The sequence below is a fragment of the Macrotis lagotis genome, chromosome 4, assembly GCF_037893015.1.
Source record: "Macrotis lagotis isolate mMagLag1 chromosome 4, bilby.v1.9.chrom.fasta, whole genome shotgun sequence".
In the NCBI taxonomy this organism is placed as follows: domain Eukaryota; kingdom Metazoa; phylum Chordata; class Mammalia; order Peramelemorphia; family Peramelidae; genus Macrotis; species Macrotis lagotis.
Window position 1 is genome coordinate 274392831 of NC_133661.1, and position 24882 is coordinate 274417712.

The 24882-nt window shown below is 37.3% G+C and overlaps 1 protein-coding gene across 1 annotated transcript; it reads left to right on the top strand.

Moving 5' to 3' along the window:
- The first annotated feature begins 168 nt into the window (after positions 1–168).
- Positions 169–23703, top strand: ATP6V1D (ATPase H+ transporting V1 subunit D). Its single transcript, XM_074236086.1, has 9 exons — positions 169–368; positions 7442–7559; positions 9014–9093; positions 11073–11140; positions 11525–11569; positions 12045–12148; positions 12675–12741; positions 22120–22198; positions 23425–23703. The coding sequence occupies exons 1-9, from the start codon at positions 328–330 to the stop codon at positions 23564–23566; spliced, it is 744 nt and encodes a 247-aa protein (XP_074092187.1). The 5' UTR covers positions 169–327; the 3' UTR covers positions 23567–23703.
- Positions 23704–24882: the final 1179 nt, after the last annotated feature.

A 24882-nucleotide genomic window follows, 5' to 3' on the forward strand; every position in this document is an offset into this window, starting at 1 on the left:
GAGGGGAGGGGTCAAGGCAGGCGAGTGAATTTTTTTTTTTTTGCGCTTCCGAGGTGCGCGCGCCTGGCACTAACATCCGGGCGTCTCTCCTCCGCCTCTCTTTTTCCCTCTCTCTCCCCCTCCCACCCGGGCTGTAGCGGGCGGAACCGGAAGGAGATGACTCGGCGTGCCTTCCGCTTAGTTTGCGGCGAAGGTGATCAGGTGACCTTTCCCAGCTGACTGTATGAAGAGGCGGTGGTGGAGGCTGGCGGCAGTGACCGAGGGCTTGGGAGCCAAAAGTGATAGGCCCGGGGATCGGCCGGCTGCCGCCGGACAACCACCCGCAGGATGTCTGGCAAAGACCGCATCGACATCTTCCCCTCGCGAATGTGAGTGCCACAGCGTGAAGGAAGGCGCTTTGCTAGTGCTTAGAGCCCTCGCGCGCCAGCCCGCGACCGGACCCTTAGCCGCCTCCTTCCCTCCGTGCTGAGGGGCCGTATTTCTCAGGCCACTCCCCAGGGCCCTTGCCTTGAACCCTAGAACCGAGACGCTGTGATTCCCCTTCAATGCCATTCCTCCGGTGTGATCCCCGGCGGGAGAGAAGCTTCTCAATCCTGGGCCTCTTTTGTGCTTTTTTTTTTTTAAATTAAGGCTTAAAGACTTTCAGAGCCACAGGCCCGATCCGAGGCTGGCTTCTCGAGGCCTAATGAACTCAGCAGGAGGAAGGATGGATGTCGTAACATCTTGTTCTTGTGCCATCCTGCGGAGAGCTCAATCTTTTATGATCTTTCTTTTCTTTCCTTTTTTTTTTTAAGTTTTTATGCAAAGCAACGGGGTGAAATGGCTCGCCCAAGGCCACACAGCTAAGGTAACTATTAAGTGTCTGAGGTCGGATTTGAACTCAGGTACTCCTGACTCCAAGGCCAGTGCTCTATCCACTGCGCCACCTAGCCGCCCCCTCTTATTTTTTATATAATTACATCTGTAATATAACTATACATTACTTGTTATATTATACGTTATTTTTTCTAAGAATGCTCTCAATAACTTGGAAAGGTCATAAGAACAGGATGGGTTTTTTTTTCCTTCTCTAATCTTTTTTTTTACAGAGGCCAAGAAAAGTATAAAGTGGTGTAATGGAAAGAGTTTGGTATTTGGAGTTCACACCCTAGTTCTGCTTCTTAATAATTGTACAGCCTTGGATAGGTCACTTACCTCCCTGAACCTCCATCTACTTACATTGTCTACTATGGGTGGACATTGCTTTAAAACTTAAGCTGAAGGGGCGGCTAGGTGGCGCAGTGGATAGAGCATCGGCCTTGCAGTCAGGAGTACCTGGGTTCAAATCCGGCCTCAGACACTTAATAGTTACTTAGCTGTGTGGCCTTGGGTGAGCCACTTAACCAATCATTTGCCTTGCAAAAACCTAAAAAAAAAAAACAAAAACTTAAGCTGAGGGGGTGGATAGAGGACCACATAGTAAACATGGAATACAATGAAACAAAGTATGAATGATTTTCATTGATATAGAGGACTTTTAGTAAAATCCTTCCACCAATGCATAAAGGTATCTTCTATGCAACTTACAGCCATGGCATGATGTTTGTTTTTCAATCTAGAACACCGTGACATTAGGGAGGTGATATCTAGGCAAGCTAGTGAATTGGATTTGAGTGAGGTGAGTGTTGTACCAAGTCAGCATCCTCAGATTGTTGCCTGAGGTGGAGTCAGACAAGATTCCATTTCATTTTTAAGTTACTATAACTGCTATCCTTGAAGGTTTGTCTGTGTGAAGTGAATCACTGCCTCCAAGCACCTTCAGCCCTGTGGGGAGGGTTCCTCACCCCCCCCCCCCCCCCAGGATGAATACAAATCCAGCCTCAGACATTTACTAGCTGTCTGATTCTGGGGGCAAGTCATTTAAATTTGGTTTGCTTCTGTTTCCTTATCTGTAAAGTGGGAATAATAATAGCACCTACCTCCTAAGGTTGTGAGGATCAAGTGAGATTTTTTTTTTAAAGGATTTAGCATGGTTCTTGGCGCATAAGTAGAAATGTTGTTTAATTTTTTTTCTAAATCTAGATCTTCTGTCTTTGAGGCAAGTTCTCTATCCAGTATGCCCTTCTCTCTCTCTCTCTCTCTCTCTCTCTCTCTCATATAAAAAAGTAAACATGAATACCTTTTGGGGAGGAAAAAGGGGGGGAAGCTTTTTCCTGATACTTAAACTAAAATTTAAAGAATCTAGGGGTTTTAATTGAATGAATTAAGAAGGAAATACTAGATATGGGGAAATAGCCTGAACAGATAAATGTTTTGTGTGAAGAACTATAGGATGGCCAGTTTGTGCCTACCTAGAGTGCATATTAGGTAATCAGATCTGGAAACACACCAGGTCCTAGAGGTAATAAGGGGCTTAGAGGAATTTCCTTACACATAAAATGTACTAGGTAACTTTTGAAGTCTTCCACCTCTGTAGTGTATACTGCAGAGAATCCAAGCTAGAAATTGGGGCAAGTCATAGCAAGCAGACTTGGAGTCTTGAGTTCAAATATGAACTCAGTTACAAGTTGTATGACCCTGAGCAAATCAATATACCTCAGTTTACCTGAGTTTTCTTAGCTGTTAAATGAGTTTAAAACCTTTACCTCCTCAAAAATATTGTGAGGATCAAATGAGATGATTGTAAAGCCTACCTGCCAAATAGTAAGCATTATGTAGATGTTAATCATTTTCATTATTTTCTGATGAATATTTATCCCTTTACCATGTTGTGGTGGATACTGGCTTGATTTCACAGAATATTAAGATTTGAAAGGCCCTTAGAAACCAAATAGTCAAGTTCCTTCAGAGAGAGCAAGTGACTTAAGATCACCCAAGTACTCTAGGGAACTGAAAATTCTTGATTTCAACACCAGGATCTTAAAACTGCAGTATGATTTTCTGCTACTTTTCAGTGGATGAGATTTACTTACATACCTACATAATATGCCTATGAAAGAAAATATTAAAGAGTAATTTTGTAAAGTTTTTTTAAGGAAGTTGCAAAAGTCAGAAAATGAAGTCCCTTAAAAGGCTAGGATAATAAACTGCACTTTTAAGAATGTGTGCTGCTGTCTGTTAGAAAATATCCTCTTGGCCAGCCTCCTCAGAGCATTCTTTATAATTATGACACTGAATTATATTTGTTCTTCTTAGTGTCCAAACCATCTACATTTCTAAAGGCCTCTTCAGTTTTAAAATAGGAAATTCTAATTGTGTGACTGGAAATTACTTCATGATGGTACATATATGGACTGCTGAGGACAAAAAAAATTCAAAAATGGGAGAAATCTGTTGTCAGAGGAGCATATTAATTTTTCCAGGGGCTGGCAGCAGACATTTTGTCATATAGTCAGATGTCTTTGATTCAGCTGGAAACAAAGCCATCATCATGCAAAGTAAAGACCACAGTTAAAAGTGGGAATGAATTGCTCTGGAATGAGAGATTTCATTTTTTTTTTTAGTTTTTTTGCAAGGCAAATGGGGTTAAGTGGCTTGCCCAGAGCCACACAGCTAAATAATTATTAAGTGTCTGAGACCAGATTTGAACCCAGGTACTCCTGACTCCAGGGCCGGTACTTTATCCACTGCGCCACCTAGCTACCCCAAGAGATTTCATTTTGAAAACCTGGGCAGCTCAGAGTAAAGAACCAGTATGGAGCAGCAAGATGGCACAGTGGATAGAGCACTGTTCCTGTAGTCAAGAAGACTTGGGTTCAAATTCCTACCTCAGACACTTGATACTTACTTGCTGTGTGACCTTGGGCAAGCCATTTAACCTCTTTGCCCACAAAAACAAAGAATAATGTACAAATTTGTAACTCATTAGGAGAAATTAGAAAGTAATGGATTCAAATACCAGCTCTGAAATTTACTAGCCACAGGTGTTATGGGCAGATCATGTTTTTCTGAGTCTCAGTTTCTCCATCTGCAAAATGGGGAACCATAACACCTGGATACTTTCTTGACAGGTTTCTTAGGAGATTATTTATGTGCAACACTATATGTAAATAATATCTATTCTTATTTATTGCATTGTGTTGAGAAGTACTGCTATTGATACCTTTACCCACTCTTGCCAAAAAAATAAAAACATTTAAAGTGTGCAACATATACTGTATACATAACAGGTTGTGATCTAGCAGAAGTTGATTTGCTTCTTAGTTGTTGTGTTTTCATAAAACTGTTCTGTCAAAATGTTATAGTTCTGTGATACTCTTAGTATTATAGGAAATAGAATGGGAAAAATAAAGAATCCATATGGTTTAGAGTTGAATGGACTTTAGTTTCACATCTCATCCCCTCATTTTATAAGTAAAAATAATAATCATAACAAACAATGATCAAAACAACCCTGGGAAGTATTATTATTATTCCCCTTGACATGGGTTAAGTGACCTTTCTTAAGAGCACAAATTCTGCATTTTGTTGGCATAGTCTGGATTTGAACCCAGAAACTATGATTCCAAATCCTGTGGGGTTTTTTTCCTCAGTTTACTACCCTGACTTGTACACTCCATTTTAGAAGGAATTCAGTTCAGAGTAAGATCCTATAGTCTTAAAGACAGATTGCATTTGAAGAGAAATAGTAAAGACTTAAATGGTTTGAATATTTGTAAGCTTGGGCAAATTACCTTTTGCTTTTAAGAAGCTCTAATAAAAATATATTTTGAGCAGCTAGACTTCTCTTGATAACTGATAAAAGCAGTACCTTAACTATTAGCAGTGAGTGAAATATTCCCTCTTAAGAGTTAACATTCTTAGGGGCGGCTAGGTGGCGCAGTGGATAAAGCCCTGGCCCTGGAGTCAGGAGTACCTGGGTTAAAATCCGACCTCAGACACCTAATAATTACCTAGCTGTGTGGACTTGGGCAAGCCACTTAACCCTGTTTGCCCTTGCAAAAAAAAAAGAGAGAGTTAACATTCGTAGTAAAGTCCTCTCAGGGTTAAAAGTCCTTAAAACAAGACAATTACTCTTATATTATTCTTAGGAGAGAGAGAGAGAGAACGAGAGAGAACGAGAACAAACGAGAACTTGCATTCTCAGTCAGACACCCTCCCAATTCTGCTAGGGAGTGAAACAGTGGACTATTTCCAGAAAAACCTTGCATTGATTCTGTTAGGGAGGGAAATAGTAGAATACTTTCAGACAAGAGACTTTGCTGTCTTAGTTAACCACCTATTTGATAATGGACTAAGAACAGTAGCCTGCCTTCTCTTGTTTGATAAGTACTAAACTAAGAAGATAGTAGAGTTCCTTAGAAGACCTTGCATACTCAGACATTAATACATTTAACAGAAGGTCATTAGAAATCTTCTTCTGATACCCTTGCCATCTGGATGGTGAGGTAATATTCTGTTAAAACAGTTTATTCTTCTTTTTGTTGCTAGGTAGATTTTTTGTGTAAAGATTGTAACTGTGAAAACCTTAACCAATCAGGTTGGAAGAGAGGGGGCTGGGGGGTGGGGAACATGCTAGACCACATAATCTTGCTTGATTGTCACCTCCAGGCAGCTCCTTGATCTTCACTACCTTTGTGAGACTTAGAGTATATCCTTTTCTTGAGAAAAGCCAAAATGAACTTTCCTTTTTGCTCAGAGAAGTCTATATTTTTTTAAGTGGATTTTTATCCCGCACAGCAGGAATAAACTATATATTGGTTCAGTATACAACAACACATTCTGTGTATTGTACTTTGAAAATATTGACTCCAGAAATTCCTGGAGTTTAGCGCTTTTGGAAAGCAAAGGTTTTCTTTAGTGTCTCACTTGAATCTTTCTCTGTCAATATTTGGTACCCATCGAGTTCTATCTAATAATCTCCATCTCCTACCTGCAGCCTATATTACTTTACAAATCCTCTGATTCTTGTTTCTCTTGTAGTGCTGAAACTGTGCCTCTTCTTTGCTCCTGCCCCTCTAATATTTGATACTAATTTCTCCTTAAAACAACTTTGTCTATCTTGAATAATAGAGTCCATTAAACTACTTTAGAGTTTGAAGAAAAAGAACTTTTGCTCTGTTAAAACATTGCTCTCAACAACGATTGTAAGAAGGTAAAATCATGTTTGAAATGGTTTTCACTTGGAATGTAAACACAGTGGTTTGTGAATTGTATACACACAGATGATTAACTCCTGCTCAGGCAAGAAACTGAACCAGTCCTGGTTGGCAGGACCTAGTACTGAACTAGTGGATGTGGAGTTCGAAATGATATTTAATTCCTTTAAAGAAACAAACTTTAAAAAAAAAAACCTACAGCACCTTAAAGTTACTTTACAATGTAAAAAAAAAAAGTCAATCTCCTGGTGTGTCTCACTCTAATTTATAAGATTCAAAAACTTAGCCTTTAATATTTTTCTTTAAAATCAATATTTTCATTGATTTATATCAGCCCCAGTTATAATTAAAGCTAATAATGATTCCACTGCTATTTTTATTTATTTACTTTTTAAAAGCAGTATAAGAAAAACATTTTGGCATTTATGTCACATACAGCAGCTGAGGATCATTGAATTATAGCTAGAAGGGACCTTAGAGGTCATAGGATTCTGGATTTGTAGCTGGAAAAGCCTTTAGAGGTCATGTGGTCCAACTCTCTTTACTTTATAAATGAGATTCATCTTGTACAATCCCCTATTACTTATGAGGAGACTGAGGCCCAGAGAAGGGAAGGGACTTACCTAAGGCTACACAGGTATACTTTCTTTCATGAAACACTTTGAGTCCTTGAGTTGTATAAATGAATTATTAATCTTGCATGTTATTGATCCTAATGTTAAAAATTTCTCTTCTAAATGATAGAATAATTTTTATTGTTATTTTCTTTTAAACTAATATTAAGTTTTGAGGAGAATAGGAAGGAAATGCTATATTATTTTAGCTTCTTACTTAGGCAGTTCATAATATGAGCTTCCATTTCTTTAATTAAATTAAACATATATATTGTTTGGTATTCAGTCTTAACTGAAGATCTTCTAACACTCTATAGTCCTTAGGCAATTAAAATTTTTGAACAGAAAATGTGATTTATTGTCCAAGTCACATCATTTAGACTAAACAGGCATTAAATAAAAAGACTTATTTACATTACATTACAACTAGGCAGAACTAATTGCTGATACAAAAAGAGGAATACATTCAGTTTTTATTTCTTTGTCCATTATAAATAAGAAATGTTTGTAGATTGCATGGCATTTTTCTTTTATCTTAATAGAAATATGGATCTATAGAATTAGAAAAATCAAATAAACTTGCACATACAAGTAGTGAAAAGTCTACCTGCCAGATTTGGATACCATGGTATCAACTTGGTGTGGAATGTAATTTTGCCAGTTTTTGTGGGAGTTTGTGCCTACTTTAGTTGTCTTAGATGATATTAAGAATTTTGTATAACTGTGATTTTTTTTTCCCACTGGAATTAGGGCACAGACTATTATGAAGGCTCGATTAAAAGGAGCACAGACAGGCCGAAACCTCCTCAAGAAAAAATCTGATGCCTTGACTCTTCGATTTCGGCAGATCCTAAAGAAGATCATTGAGGTAGTATGAGTTTTATTTTATTTATTTATTTATTCATTTGTTCGTTCATTTATTTATTTATTTATTTTGAGGTTTTTCAAGGCAGTGGGGTTAAAGTGGCTTGCTCAAGGCCACATGGCTAGGTAATTATTAAGTGTCTGAGGTTGGATTTGAACCCAGGTACTCCTGACTCCAAGGCCGGTGCTCTGTCCACTGCGCCACCTAGCTGCCCCGAGTTTTATTCTTGATAGAAATTTGTGTTTTCAGGAGTATGAGAATTCAGCTTGATTGATTAAGTTTTTTAATAAGAAAATGAAAGATTGAACAGCTAGGTGGTCCAGTGAATAGAGCACTAGTCCTGGAGTCAGGAAGACCTTGAGTTCAAATCCCATTTGCCTTACCAAAAAAAAATGAAAGGTCAGTTTTGCTTACTAGTGATTGGGGAGTGGTTTGAGAAAAGAAATTGAAGCATTAAATTCTAAAGCATTTGTGGAACTCATTTATCTTTGTGTACTTCATTTTCCATTAATGTAGTTAAATTTGAAGGTTGATTATTCTTGAAATTCTTCTATCTTGTCTCAAAGAGCTTTCTTATCTCTTTCCATCTGACTGATTCTGCTTTTTAAAACATTCTCCTCATCAGTAACTTTTTGAACTGTTTTATCCATTTGACCTGTGCTGGGTTTTTTTTGTTTGTTTGTTTTTTAGGTTTTTGCAAGGCAAATAGGGTTAAGTGGCTTGCCCAAGGCCACACAGCTAGGTAATTATTAAGTGTCTGAGACCCGATTTGAACCCAGGTACTCCTGACTGCAGGGCCAGTGCTTTATCCACTACGCCACCTAGCCTCCCCTTAGAGTCTTAATTTTAAGATTTTTGAAATATTATGGAGAGAACACCTAGGAGAGGCTCTTCTCCTGTTGCCATCTTGGCTCTGCCCCTTTCTTGTCTCTCAGTAATGTAGTGAGGACTGTGAATATGAGAGTTAGTATATGCTATCAAATAGAATTTCTGTATCAGTTGACTTGGCTTAATTGTTTTGTTTTTAACATGGAAGGGCATAATGGCTATAATGTAAAAATACAACAACAAAGCAAATTTTTAAAAAATTTATTTTTCTCTGACATTCTAATGATGGTAAATCAAACATCTGAAGCTAAAATGGGAATAAATCTTTTGGCCCTGATGTTACTAATTTAATAACACAGAATGCATCGTGTTATAGAGCACTAAGTTGGTAGCATGGCACAATGTGATCAGACCAGTGAGACTGTATTCATTTGGACCTTGGTAACATTTCTGACTGTCTCTGTGATTGCTGCTGGTTTAGTACTTGAACAAATGACCAACTCCTGAACTCAGTCTGGACTAAGTGGCCCTCAGAGTCCCTTTCAGCTCTTACCTTATCAAAGATTAAATCTTGCTTTAAAGCATGCATTAGTTTTTTCTATTTTTTTTTTTATTTGTATTCTTGACAGACCAAAACGCTAATGGGTGAAGTGATGCGAGAAGCTGCTTTCTCACTTGCTGAAGCCAAATTCACAGCTGGAGACTTTAGGTGAGACAATCTACAGAGATCATTAGGTTAAAAAAAAAAGATTAATGTATTATGTCATAACCTAATAGATGCTGTGGAGTAAACCTGTATTTTGTGAATAGGCTGGTATTCTTTTTTTATTTTCAATGTTATTTTATTTTTTCAGTTACTTGTAAAGATAGTTTTCAACATTGATATTTTTGTAAGCTTTTGAGTGCTACATTTTCCTCTCTCTCCCCCTTCTCTTTCCCCATGACAGTGAGTAATCTGATATGGGTTATATGTGTACAGTCAGGTTTAACATTTCCATATTAGTTCTGTTATGAAAGAAGAATCAGAACTAAAGGGGGAAAAACAAAATAGGTTTTAAAAATTGAAAACAGTATGCTTTGTTATGTGTTCAGGCTCAACAGTTTTGTTTGGATATAGATGATATTTTCCATCACAAGTCTTCTAGATTTGTCCTTGGTCATTGAATTGCTGGGAGGAACTCAGCATAGTTGATCATCACACAATGTTATTAATGTGTACAAGCTTCTCCTGGTTCTGTTCATTTCACTCAGCATCAATTCAAGAAAATTTTTCCTGGGTTTTTCTAAAGTCCAACTGCTCATGATTTCTCACACTATAATAGTATTCCATCACATTAATGTACCATTATTTGTTTAACCATTCCCCAGTTAATGGGTGTCCCCACATTTTCCAGTTCTAATAGGTTGGTATTCTGAAAGTAGACATGTATAGAGACTTCCCTTTGCATTCTGACTCTATCTTTAATTGACAGGGTAACAAATTGTTTCTCTCTAGGTTTTCTAGGCCTATATTCTCATCTGAGGGATTTGACTTTAAAAAAATGACAAAATTTATTTTAGTGTTAGCATACTATTATGTTAATTAGACCAAAATTTAATTTTTGTAACTAATTGAATAGTTTTGACGGGATAAGTATTCAGTACTGACCTTTATAATAGATAGTATCCTGAGAATTGAATGAATAATTGTTTAATAGAGGTAAAGAATAGATGATAAGGGGATAACAGTGGAAGAACTGGAGAGCTTTTTATTGCATAACAGTAACTTAATGTAACAGTAACTTAATGATGATAATATTTAATTGACATTAATTAAATTTAATATTTAATTAGGCAGGTGATATCATGAGAAGCACATGAATTGGATTTGAGTGAGGGGGGTCTAGTGCTAAGTCATCAGCCTCCCTTTCTCCTCCAAAGTCATCTGGATTTGAGGCAATCAGAATCTTGCCCAAGGTCACACAGCTAATAAATGACAAGTGTCTTAAACTGGATTTATCCTCCTGATTCCAAGGTCAATGCACTTTTATAAAGTGATTTGGGAATCTCACAAAGCCTTGCTGACTTAATATTTATAGAATTTTATTTAGATGAGATTTGGGCCAGAAACTTGAGTCATTTAATTGACTTATTAAGAGCCAAATCCTGCAAGAAATGAATAATATAATATAATTTAGACCATTTTATATTAAAATATTTTAGGTAATATCAGAATATTTTTCATGTAGATACATCTACTATGTAAATAGAAATATTTTTAGCTTCTGTGATATATAATTATAGATGTATAGTATTCACTTTACTTCGCAAAAGATTATTAGTTTTTTCCCCAAATTTAAAAATAATAATGTTAAGTAGCTATTCTCTGAAGCCCTGCCTTGGCAGGTAGGAACATTAATCCTCATTCTTTTGCTGCTTTATTCAGTGATTATTGTTAAGCCCTGATTCCGTACTCTCCTTCTCTCCTTTCTCTCTCTCTCTCTCTCTCTCTCTCTCTCTCTCTCTCTCTCACAGTTTAATGTCAGAATTAGAGATGTTGAAAACTATCTTTGCATGGAATTGGAAAAAAATAAAGCAAAACTTTTCTTGAAAAAATGTAAGAATTAGAAATGGTGGATTTTGGGGGGTTAATTTTTCTCATTAAAATTTAGCCAAATTAAAATAAAAATATCTTCTTTTCCTGAATAGTACCACTGTTATTCAGAACGTGAACAAAGCCCAAGTAAAGATCAGAGCAAAGAAAGATAATGTAGCAGGTAAGACTTATACTCACTCAGTTGAATTGCTGACCAAATGGACATTTCACTTTTTCCTCAGAACTAAATTAATTTCAACCAGCCTTTAATTAAACAGTTACTATGTGGAAAGCACAGTTCTTGACAAAGATAAAAGACAGTTCTCTTTGTCTACTTTTAAGTACTATGGCCATTCCATTATTAACCAATAAGGTTTTTTTTGCTTTTGGAAGGTGAAATATTTATGAAAGAGGAGAGAGCTCCCCATACTTAGTAGAAACTGGCTAATTCAAATGTCAAATTTTTAGAAACTCAGCAAAAATGAAGATTACACAATCCATAAAATAATTATACCCTGTTATTCTTAAATTATTTTTACAAATGTTAATAAATTTATATTTATAGGTGTCACCTTGCCAGTGTTTGAACATTATCAAGAAGGAACTGACAGTAAGTAGTAAATGATTTATCTTTTGTTGCTTGCATACTATACAGTTGGGTTGTTCTGCTTCTATTAAAATGAATCTACTTAATAGAGCAAATTGTAGGATGGAACCTTCTTGGAGATGACAGTATAGTAGGTATTTTTAAAATGGTCTGTCATGGGAAAGTATACATATTATTTAGCCATCTCTTTGTGTTGTAATAAGTAGAGGGAGACAGAAATATAACATTTAGTACAACAAACATTAAGTGTCTACTATGTGAAAGCTGGACAAGGTGCTTTACAAAAGGCTAAGAGACATTAGTCCTGTTATAATCAGTTGCATTCCTTGGAATTGAAAGGAAGCCTACTTCTCACATTGTAAGTTGCTAGATGTGAATGCAGCTCTCAGCCTCTTGATGTTTACTGTTAAGTCCTTGGGATAGAAATAGGAAGACTTTTACCTTTTTATATTAAAGCTTTTTCACTGTTTTATTTCAGGTTATGAATTGACTGGTTTGGCCAGAGGTGGGGAACAATTGGCCAAACTGAAGAGGAACTATGCCAAAGCAGTGGAACTGCTGGTGGAACTAGCATCACTGCAGGTCACTATAAGTATCCAGTTGTTGAATCTTGAACCTAAGTAGCATGCAAAGTAATCATACTTAAACTTCTAAAAACCTGAATAAATAGGAAACAGATCTAAGATCTGCTAATTTAAGATGAATGATTTGTATGCTGTCATCTCCAGTTTTTGTCATTATCAAGGTATTGTATTGGTATAATTGACAAAATTTCATATGTTAAACATAGGAAAATGGCATCTGAAAGATTACAGAATAATATTTTTTATTACAAAAAGACTTTGTTCTTATTAAAATGTATACATATCCTTTTCTCATTATTCCTAATTTAATTGTTTGTACCTCTTGACATGCTTAATTGGATTGGTTGAAGTGATTTGATTTTAGAAGTAAATTAATCATGGTAATAGTAGAATAATGCCACAATTCTGTAGAACCTCAAAGTCTATTAGAAACCTGCATGTTAAAAAGTTGTTCCAGCTGAGTTGATTATACTGGTTAGGAACAAAAGTTTTACAACTATTTATTATTTGTTTTCTTGTTTTAGACTTCTTTTGTTACACTGGATGAGGCCATTAAAATAACAAACAGACGAGTGAATGCCATTGAGCATGGTGAGTATGAGCAGCTATAGAAGAAGTGGTTTCAAAAAAAAAACAGTATTGGAACCCATACAGGAGGAATTCCCAAGGTTTTCTGGGTTTCTTTAGTTCTTTACTATAAGCATATCTATTCCTAATTCTTCATACCTCTTTTCCCCCTTCCACCAAAACAAAACAAGAACATTTAACCTGATCCGAATCCCAGTTTTGTCCTTGTTAAATGTGCTTAATTCTTTCTTTGCCTTGAAGAAGTTCCTCACAAGCTATATAAGCCCATTCAGGCAATAAATATATATTTAGCACCTATGTTCCTGGCACTGTGCTAAGAACTGGAGATGTAAAAAGAGGCAAAAGACAGTCCTTCCCTTGAAAGAGCTCACAGTCTAATAGAGGAAACCACAAAAAAATAAATATGTACAAACTAAATACAGAATAAATAGGAAGCAATTTTAAGAGAAGAGACAGTAAGAGGTGTTGGGAAATGTTATCTGTGGAAGATGAGATTTTAATTGGTACTTGAAGGAAGGTAGGGAAACCAGTAAGTAGAGATGAGCAGGGGTAACATACTGGATATGGGGGACAGCCAGAAAAAAATACCTATAACCAAGAGGCAGAATGTCTCAAGTATGGAAGAGCAAAGATAATAATGTTACTGAATCAAAGAGTACATAATAGGTAGTAAAGTAGAGGAAACTGACATTGAGAAGGTGGTGTTGCTTATTTGATTAGGCTAGAGTATCTTTTATATTCCTTGAGAGAGGGAGGTACTGGAGTTAATTGATTTTAGAAGTGTGACATGGTTAGACCTGTGCTTTAGGGAAATCACTCTTGACTGCTGAATAAAATGAATTGGAGTAGGGGGAGGCTTGAGACTGGCAGACTCACCAACAGCTTATTAAAGCAGACTAAGCATGAAGTGATAGGCCTTGCACCAGAGTGGTATCAGAAGAGAGAATGGGGTGTGCCACAACTTCTAGATGGAGAAGAGGAATCCAGAATGAGTCCTAAATTTCAAGCCAGAGGTAGTAGGAAGATGTTGTTGCCCTTAATAATAATAGAGTTTAGGAGGGGAAGGGTGTTATTGGGGAAAGATAATTCCATTTTTGACATCAGTTTCAAGACGATTACTGAATTTTAGTTGTGTGAAGGACCCATTGGAGGTCAACAAAGAGGTTGGGGCAGGATAGGTACATTCGAGATTCATGAGCATAGGAATAATAGTTAAATTCTTGTGAATTGATGAGGTTAGCAGATGGAGTAGTATAGAAGGAAAACAGGACCCTGTAGCACACCTACAGTTAGAGCAGGGGCCATTTTTCTGCCAAGGGTCATTTGGATATTTATAATATCATTCACAAGCTATCTTTGGTCAAACATTTAATTTATCCCTAAAAAGCTCCTAGATTTATTAAATTTCAAGTCCTGCCTGTGGTTGTCTTGGTGGCAGCAGACCAATATGGCCCTTGGGCCAGAGAAGGTTCCCTGCCCCTGAGTTGCAGTAGTTGCTTTGGGTGAAGATCCAGCAAAAACAGAGCAGGAAGGATCAGATAAGTCCAAAGGAATCCAGGAGAGAGTAATGTTCTGAAACCAAGGAGAAGAGAATATCAAGGAAGAAGAGTGATTAATAGTGTCAAAACCTACAGAAGTTAAGAATAATGAGGGTTGGAAAAAGCAGTTGGATTTGGCAATTAAGAGATTGTTGGTAATTTAGGAGAGAGCAGCTTGGGTGAAATGATGAGATCAAAAGCTTCTTGTAAGATTAAGAAGAGTGAGAGGTGACAAACTGTTATAGATTGCTTTCTCAAGAAGTTTAACCACAAAGGACAGAAAGGAATAAAGAATGAAATGGATTTTGGGGTGGAAGGGGGTTTTTTTTTTGAGGATGAAGCAGAATCTATGGCCATATTTGTAAGGAGTAGAGAAAGATCAAATAGATGAGGGGAAATTGAAGATAAGAAAGAGTTGAAATGATGGAGGAATCAATTTGATGAAGTTGGTAGAATGGAATGGGATCACTCATGTATATAGAAGGATTGACCTTGGAATGGAGTAAGGCCACTGAAAAAGGTGAGACAGAGGTTAAGGAAGAGATAGTGGCAGAAGGATCTGAATGGAGATGAAGAAGGGTAAAGAGGGAGCTCATAGTAAATGACTTTAATGTTTTCTGTTTAGAAAAAAAGCAAGGTTTTCAGCTGAGAGTGGGGAGGGAGTAAGGGGGGGTGGGGATTATTATCAGAGGTTTGAGGTTATATGGTGTATTCAAGGAAAGTCTAGTATCCCTTTCATGGCTGTTTTCTACCCTTAATATCCACCTGAGCCACTTAACTCTCACCTGTGGCTCCAAGAAGTTGTAGCATGAACAGTGGCCATATCCCAGTAAACCATTTTGGCAGATGAGCTAAGCCAGGTAACCAAGGGAATCTCAAACTCATGAGTGAGATGGAGGGAGTGTCTGATCCAGGCATGTGAAGCCTTCCACTGGTAGAATGGATAAATGAGAACACTGTTCCAACGGCCATGAAGGCAGCTGAAGCAGGTGCTGTGGAGTGCTTAGAACTTGGTTAGACAAAGTGAAGAAGCAAGCAGGTGTGGATACACTGGGTGCTGTAGTCACAACCCTGCACAGGGGCAGCTCCCCAATAGGGTTGTTTCCCCACTGAAAGCAGCAGTGGGATTTGGCAGCCCTTTTAAAGAAGGGAAATTACCACATCAGGTGGGGATCCCACAATGTAGTTGAGACACAAAAAAGTCTATAAAAACATCTTCAAAAAAAGATTTCACTCAGCATCAGAGTATGGAATGTGCACACATTCATAGACAATACGAGATCCAGTAGACCTAAAAGACAGGCAGCTCTTGTTGCAAGAGAACTCAGCAGATTTTACATCAAAATATTAACACTGAGCAAAACAAGGCTGGCAAACAAAGGCCAACTTACTGAAGTCAGAGCTGGATACAGATTTTCCTGGAGGAACTGCAGTGAAGTGGAATGCCAGGAAGCTGATAAAGGTTTTACATTCAAAATTAATCAGCATTCTTGAATGCCTACCAAAAGGAGTAAATAACAGGCTCATGACAGTGACATTGCAGGAAAATGCCATGCCACCATTATCAGTGCCTATGCTCCCACTATGACAAATCCTTATGAAGTCAAAGAAAAAATTTTTTTAATGAAGACCTGGAGAACCCTTATTGTACGAAAAGAGGACAAGCAACTATGTGATTGTAAGAAGAGATAGACAGGATGTGAGAGTAACAAAGACTGTGTGGTGCAGAGTGCTGGCTTGATTGCAGACTCATCCTCTCCAAGCTAATATTTATTGCTAACCTAGAGGGAAAACTGGGCTAACACAGTTGGCAGCAGTGGATCAGAAAAGCAGTGGGCAGCTTTCAAAGATCTGGTGTACAACATTGCATTTGCTCATCTGGGCCAGAACACTTGCAACCACCAAGTCTGGTTTGATGAAAATGATGTGGAAATAGAGAAGCTGGTGAATGAAAAGCGATAACTTGACAGAGTTTATTAGCAGGGTTGTTCATCCATTTCCAAAAAGGCTGCATTTAATTCCATGAAAAGTAAGGTACAAGCAAAGTTAGAGAGATGCAGGACTCTTGACTCAAGAAGGCAGATGAAATTCAGTTTTATGCAGATAGTAACAAACCAAAAATATTTTTTGATACCCTGAAGGTTATTTTTGAGCCAAAGCATATGGTACATCTCAACTAATCAGTGGTGATGGAACCACATTGAAACAGTGGTTTCTACTTAGCATTTTTGGTAAAGTTTTGAATTTTACAATTTGTCCCCCACCCTCCCTTCCCCCAGTACCTCAGAGAAGGCAGTCTGATAATCTTTACATTGTTTCCATACTATACATAATTGAATGTGTTGAGAGAAAAATCATATCCTTGAGGGGAAAAAAATGAAATGTTAGAGCAAAATTATGTAGTACATAAGACAACTTTTTTTTTTTTAAATTAAAGGTAATAATCTTTGGTTTTTGTTTAAACTCCACAGTTCTTTCTCTGGATATAGAAGGTGTTCTTCGAAAATTCCCTAAAATTGTCCCTGATAATTGCACTGATAAAACGAGCAAGTCCATTAAGGTTGATCATCACCCCTCATGTTGCTGTTAGGGTACAGTGTTCTTCTGGTTTTGCTCATCTTGTTCAGCATCAGTTCATGCATGTCTTTCCAGGCTTTTCTGAATTCCTGTCCCTCCTGGTTTCTAATAGAACAATAGTATTCCATAACAATACATATAACCACAGTTTATGCCTGAACACTTTTATAGTGTTCATCAATAATGCAGAAACCATTGACTTTTCCTGAAATTGAAGTTAGTCAGTCAGTCCCTAACTGCAGTTCTGAACTGAAGAAGAGGTTTTGAATGTCATTAGACTCCTTTCAAGTGGTTTGCCAGGGGTGGCTAGGTGGTGCAGTAGATAGAGCACTGGCCCTGGAGTCAGGAGTATCTAAGTTCAAATCAGACCTCAGATACTTAATAATTACCTAGCTGTGTGGCCTCGGGCAAGCCACTTAACCCTATTGCCTTACAAAAACTAATAATAATAATAATATTTAGTTACAGAAAAAGTATAAAGAAGAAAGGGACGTAATGATGATTGATTGTATTCAAGTGGCAAAGCTACTTATGCTGATTCTATTCCAGCTGAGATCTCCAAGGTTGGGGAGTGCTCATTCAAAAGTTGACTGAAGTTTTACAGGTTATATGGCACAAAGAGGTTATTCTCAAGGATGCCTCCATCTCTATAAAGGTAAAGGGAATAGATTGTCTTATGACAATCACAGAGGCATTTCTCTTTTAGTCATTGCTGGTAGGATTCTTGCCAGTGGCCTTCTCAATAGAATGATTCTTCTCTGTTAGATGATCACCTCCCTGAGAGCCAGTGTGGCTTCAGAAAGGGTCAAGAAACAGTTGATATGGTGTTTGACCTTGCTCAACTTCAGGAAAAACGCCAGGAATAGAACAGAGGTCTGTATTTCACCAAGGCCTTTGAATAGTCAACCATGATGGTTTATGGAAAATTATGGCAAAATATGGTTGCCTGAAAATTCATCATTATTGTAATGAGTACCATGATGACTTGCTTACCCAGATTCTGGATAGTGGATGATGCTCTCTGGATTTCCCATGTACCAATGGAGTGAAACAAGACTGTCCTTGCTCCTATGCTTTTTAGCATGATGTTTTCAGCCATATTATCAAACACCTTCATTGAGGATGAGCACAGTATCAAGGTCAGCTACTGCACTGTTGGTAAATTCTTCAACTTGAAAAGACAACAAACCAAGACCAAAGTGAAGAGAGCATGTTGGTGCATGATCTTCTGTTTGCAGATGATTGTTGACACATACCTTGCCAGAACTAGTTCAGTATTTGGAAGGCTCTGAAAGTGTGAGAGGTATTAGACTGACTACCAAACTGAATGTCTACAGAGCTGCTGCTGTGTTGACCTCGTTGCTGTATGCCTGTGAAACTGGACAGTCTACCAGCACCATGGCTGGAAACTGAATTGCTTCCATTTAAATTGTCTTAGGAAGATTTTTGAAACTCACCTGGCAGGAGAAGGTGCTAGACACTGAGGTCCTTTCTCAAGCTAAACTGCCTAGCATTCCAACATTGCTACAAAGGGTGTGATTATGATGGGCTGGACATGTTGTTAGAATGCCAGGCATAAGCTTGCCATAAAAAAGACTTATTTTATGGAGAACTCACACATGAAAAGCACTCAGAAGGGATCAGAAGAAGTGATACCAGTAGACCCTGAAGGGTCTCTCTTTATTATTGATTGTACAGCATGGGAGACACTGGCACAGGACTGTCCAGCATGGCATGCACTCTATGAGGAAGGCAGAATTGAAGCAGCTCATAGGAAACGTGACATACAGATGTTAGTGTAAGTATCCCAGGTGTTCACATGGACTGTTTTTGCCGAACCTGTGGCAGAATACTCTTGAGTTCACCTTGGTCTGATCAGCCACAGTCAGATACACTGTAATTTGTCTCATAGTGGTCATTTTGCTCTTCTTTGATAATGGAGGAGGTTTGAGGTGTATTGAAAAAGTTGGGAAGCGTCCTCATGGGGAGTAGGATTATGAGTTGGTAAGGAAAAGTTCAAAGGATTTCCTAGCAGTGGCAAAGACCAAGTTGAGGTTGTATAATATATTTTTGTAGTGGACCCAGTCGGAACAGGTGTGTGATTTATTTTTCCCACCTTTATTCATCGAGCATATAGAAAGGATTGAAAGCAATGAATTGTGGGAAGTCTGTAGGTGAGGTTTAGAATGGTACAGTTGGTGATTTAAGGGTGTCCAGCACTCGAAGATAAAGTAGAGTTTAACCATTTGATCAATGAATCAAGGTAAAGAGAAGCTAATATGGGGTGGGAGGGATGGTCTAAGTGAGAACTGAATATTGCAATACTGGAGATTACATAATGGACAGTAGGATCTGGAAAGGGAAGGGAAAGGGAGAGGTGATGAGCTAGGGCATTATGGTCAGATAATGGGGATTTTAGAATTCTTGATTGTGTTGCCTTTCTGGGTGATGGCAAGCTCAAAGATACAACCATCTTTGTGTGTGACTCGTCAAAAGGAAGTCATGAGAAGTGATTTAGTTGAGGATCTGAGTGGATCGGGTGTTTGAAGGAGAGTCAATATCAATTAATGTTAATTAAAAATCTAGCAGGGCAGGTGTTGGGGAGAAGAAATTGTGAACCAGGTACCAAACTTATTGAAAAAGGAAGGGGAGAAGGACTGGCTAGGTGGTGCAGTGGATAGAGCACCAGCCCTGGAGTCAAGAGTACCTGAGTTCAAATGCGGCCTCAGACACTTAGTAATTACTTAGCTGTGTGGCCTTGCGCAAGCCACTTAACCCCACTGCCTTGCAAAAAAACCTTTAAAAAAAAGGAAGGGGAGTGATTTGTCAACAATAGTTTAACCATGATTTGGATTGGATGATAGATGTGAATTGCATGAGTAGGAGGAAAACCTGTGAAGAGGCAGTGAGGAACAAGTGAGCCTAAGAAAATGAGTGAAGATGCAGCTAGTACTGCAAAGGGTAACCAGGGAGGCTGTTATTAATGGGAGGGGGGGGGACGACTAGATTTCAGTAATTACCAGAAGACAGAGAGAGGAAAAAATTTATGATGCATATGTTATCTATGGAACAAGATTCATCAATGCTCTAGTAGAATTGGAATTGATCATTGAAGTAATCAACATTTTCAAGTCTTAAACTTGATTTTCTTTATGATGTAGTTATTATATAAATTACTTCTGCTCACTTCACTGTAATACTGCATTTAAATCTTACTAAGTTTCTTTGAAATTATCATTTTTGTCATTTTTAATGCCATTTTCATTTACTGCAGACTGTGTGTGTGTGTGTGTCCGTGTGTCCGTCCCTCTAACTTTCTTTGCTCTCTTTGGTTAAATGTCTATAGACTCCATTTAGTAACTTTTTGCCTATAGTTCTAAATTGGACCAAATGGACCAATACACAACTTCTCCATCAATTCATTATTGTGCTAATTTTCCACAACTTCTATGGTATTGACTAAAGTCATCATTTTTCATCTTTGCCAGGTTTCTGGGTATGAAGTAGAACTTGGAGTATTTCTAATTTGCATTTTTCTAAATGATTGGAGTATTCTTTCATATGTTGAATGATTTTCAGTTCTTTTGAGATCTCTAGTTTATATATCCCTTGACAATTTACTTTATGGGAAATAGCTTTTTTGTTCCTATATTAATTTCTATTTATTCTGTCATAGATATCAAATCCCTTGTTTTCCTTTTTACTCTAGAGGAATTATTTTTTTGTGCAAAAGTTTTTCGTTTCGTTTTAAGGTTTTGCTCCCTCTCTATCTCTAGACTTTGAAAAGGATATATGATCTGCTTTTCCTATGTTTCTCTGAATTCTTTATACTCATTTCTTACAGTTAAGTAATGTTTTATTGTATTTATGTGCTGTAGTTAGATTTTTATTGGTACCTTCATTGTTTGGTAGAAACAATAATCCTAAATCCCTACTGCCACCCAAGGTAGATTAATTTTTCCTTAAAAGACATTAAAACTGTCCTTGAAACTTTTTTTTTGTTTTTTTCCAAGGCAGTGGGGTTAAGTGACTTGCCTAAGGTTACACAGCTAGGTAATTATTAAGTGGTGAGACTGGATTTGAACTCAGGTCCTGCTGTCTCCAGGGCCGGTGCTCTATCCACTGCACCAGTTAGCTGGCCCTATCCTTGAAACTTAATTGATTTAGAAGATTTAATAGTTGAAGCTGTTGACATTATTTTCTGATCACCTAAAAACAAACTTCCATGGTGTGTGTGTGTGTATAATTCTTTGCAAACCACCATGAGCATCTCAAATTCAGAGAACTCTGTTTACCTGAAGCAGTCTACACAAGGATCATTGAAGCAGAGCTTTATAAAATGTGTTCTTCCTATACTTAAGGAAATCTTTTTGTTAATTGTTGAATGACGTACAGATGACTCATTTCTTTCTGGTAACGAATTAAGTGATGTGAGTCAGACCCAGGCTGAAATATTCCTTATAACAAAAACTAAAAAAAGGAAAATTGCAATGCTTAGTGCTCTTGCAAGTAAAAGTAGGGGTGGAGAGATGCATTTTCACATCTCATCTCTAAGGAGCAAACCTCTTCTTACATTTCTTGGCGTTTAATTTCAGTTTTTCTTTTTGTTCTTTCCCTTTCCATCTTTCCATAAATTCATGTCATTTATGTATTTTACCATGTATCATTCATAAGTCTTCCCATATTGTTCTGTGTGTGTGATATTTTTACATGATATTCATTTATATCACAGTAGTATTCCCTTTACAGTCTTGCCCCATAACTTTTTTTTAACCATGGGCATCTACTTCATTTCCCACAAAAGGTGCTAGTATTTTGGTGTGTATGTAGGTTTTGTGGGGCTGTTGTTGTGATAATGCTCTTTGGGCATGTGCCTGGCCATGTAATTTTGGAATCACTGAATAGGGTCATTTAAGTTGCTTTGCAGAATAGTAAAAGTTTTATAGAATTAAATTTTAACTTACTTTCCTATTTGATTCCTTTGTCTTTACATGGCCTTTTATTTCCATAAACATATTAAAGTCTTACATATTCTATGTCTTTTCTAGTTAGTGGAGAGAGAACAAGAATTTTTTTATGCCTTCAAATGAGTGAACTGATAACTCTAAATTTGCATGGACCTTAGTATTTGAATGGAGTTGTCTCCTTAACTTATTCTCCTTTTATATCAAGGAGTGAATTATTGGAATAGCATCAACATTTATTTTATTGACAGAAGAGAGTGTGATAATAGTCTGCCTACTTACTGTATCTTTTATTACCCTAGTGATCATTCCCCGGATTGAACGTACACTTACTTACATCATCACAGAACTGGATGAACGAGAACGTGAAGAGTTTTATAGGTTTGTTGAGTTTGGCACTCAATGATTGGGGCTATAACCACCAATAAGATACATTTGCTGCCGTATTTCCTATTTAGGCCTTTCAGTTGTGTTTGAGTTGATAAATAGGAAGCATAGGGATATTCCCTAGAAAACAACTCTTCTTTTGAAGGTTGGTCTCTTTGTAATTTGAGTTCTCTCATTTGCTGTGTATATGACCTTTCTAGCTGGAAAATGAAGTAATTGGACAAGATGATTTCTGTGGGCTCTTCCAACTCTAAATATGATCTCGTCTCTTACCAAAAGGTGAAAATGTTTTCAGATACAACTGTTTCACTTTAAAATCACTAAAGTGAAAGGAGGGGGTAAGCAGCAGTGACAATATCAGCCAATTACATATTATGTATCCTGGGGATAAGTATCATACTATGTATTGTAAGGAACAGAGAGAGAAGACAAAGTAACTAAAACAATTCATGAACAGCACAATACAGAATACAATAAAATGCTGTCAGTTCTGCTGGAGCAGTCAAAGAAACTTTGATGATGGAGGAGGGACTTTGAGAATGCTGAGAATTTTTCTTTGATAGAGTGACTATTAGAACTGGATCATTGCTATTATTGGATGCTTTTAGAACTATAATGTTTGGGGCATTTTAAGGTTCTTATTTACCATGAACTTAAACGGGGGAAAGAAGAATATTATTTAAGTATAGTTGTGTAGTATAGTTAAGGATAATAACTTTGTTATGTTTATATTAAAATTTTATGAAATGGGTAGCTAAGTGGTGCAGTGGATAGAGCACGGGCCCTGGAGTTAGCAGGATGAGTTCAAATCTGGTTTCAGACACTTAATTGCCTAACTGTGTGACCTTAACCCATTGCCTTAAATTTTTTTTTATGAGAAAAGGGGTCCATTCGGAAGTATTTACAATACAGAAAAGGTTAAGAATGCCTAGTTTAGGGGCTGGGCTGTTTGGACTCATGATAAGAACACAAAACTTAAATGGCCTATTAAGATGTCTAGTTGAATATGTTTAAGGTATAATTTAGAACTTTCCTATGTGAATGTTAGAAGCTTCTAATTCTGCTGATTTTTTTAAGTTAAAATAGGCTGAGATTATTTCAGTTTATGTGTTTATCATCCTTGTTAAAGAATAGGGGGAGAGAAGAGAAAGCAGGTTGTTGCAGCAGTAAAGTCTCTTAGTGTTTGCAAAACTTCTGGAAAAACTTTCCTTACTCTCCAGGTTAAAGAAAATACAGGAGAAGAAGAAGATTCTTAAAGAGAAAACAGAGAAAGAACTGGAGTTTCGAAAAGCAGCTGGAGAACTGTTGGAGCCTGCTAATCTATTGGCTGAGGAGAGAGATGAAGATCTTCTATTTGAATAGCCCTTCCTATTCTATAGTCTTCTTTGAGACCTTGGTCTTATGGTTTCTTATAATACATGGTATCCAGGTTCTACATGTAATGGGTTATTTGTTATAGCCCAAGAATTCCATTAGTTGATAATAAATTATTGGGATTATTTGGAGAGATCATGATTATATCAGTAGGACGACCACCACTTAATGGTAATTGACCAGCCCAGGAACCTGTACAAGTATGACCTGTTGTTATTCCTCCCCTTGTTGGTCTATGTATGTAAGCAGAGTTGTGATGTTTTATGCTTTCAGTGTATTTGGAAAACATCCTTTTGAAAATAATGATTCATGCCTGACTCCTACATACACAACCCTCGGTTTTGATCTACTTTCAACCTCTGCTTTTAGTGGTGCTTCAATCTAGTATTGTGAATAGCATCACATCTTTTTTTCTTGCATGGCTGGTCTCAGTTCTATGGAAGACAACTTTCCCCCTCCATTACGGAAGAAATTCTGCCAATTCCTGTGTATTACAAGCAGAGTAAAAGAATTTAAAAATGACTTATTTGCCTTTATTTTGATTGCCTTGTTCCACTTGGAACAAGTATAATAGCATAATAATTTTCTCCAATGCCTACCTCTTAAAATGTTTGATAATTTGTTTTTATGACAAGTCAATTTTTGATAAATATACCTTATCCCCCTTAAATATTCCCAGCAATTGTTTCTGAAAATATATGCCCCAATTTGAAGCCAGTCTTCTACCTCTAAAAGGAAAGTGTTTCATCATTTAACAGTCTATTACATGGGGCAAAAATTATTATAGTTAATTTTAGTTCAGCTGCCTTTTCATTATTATGGTTGTTTTTTCCCTGGTTTTTCTTAAGTCATCACATTCCTCAGAACTTGTGTCTATCATCTATTTAGCTATAGAGAAGGAAGGACCAAGTTTAGTTCTCTTAATTTACATGAGAAGACTGAGGTACAGAGAATTACTAATTGCTCAGTCACAAAAAAAGTAGCAGAGCTGGGGGATTTGAACAGAAATCCTGTGATTAAACTAAGCACTTATCCCACTGAAGGGACCTCAGTGCCTTTCATGGTACAGTAACATTGTTATATTATTTCCATCTTGAAAAAAGGATTGAGTCAAAAAACTCAAGTTGTTAGGGGCGGCTAGGTGGCATAGTGGATAAAGCACTGGCCCTGGAGTCAGGAGTACCTGGGTTCAAATCTGGTCTCAGACACTTAATAATTACCTAGCTGTGTGGCCTTGGGCAAGCTACTTAACCCTGTTTGCCTTGCAAAAACCTAAAAACAAAAAACAAAAAACAAAAAAAACG

Excerpts from the sequence above, each read along its gene's own strand:
- ATP6V1D (XM_074236086.1), top strand. The coding sequence starts at position 328 with ATGTCTGGCAAAGACCGCATCGACATCTTCCCCTCGCGAAT. Across the intron at positions 7,560-9,013 it reads TCCTAAAGAAGATCATTGAG|ACCAAAACGCTAATGGGTGA; the intron begins GTAGTATGAGTT and ends TATTCTTGACAG. Across the intron at positions 11,570-12,044 it reads TTATCAAGAAGGAACTGACA|GTTATGAATTGACTGGTTTG; the intron begins GTAAGTAGTAAA and ends GTTTTATTTCAG.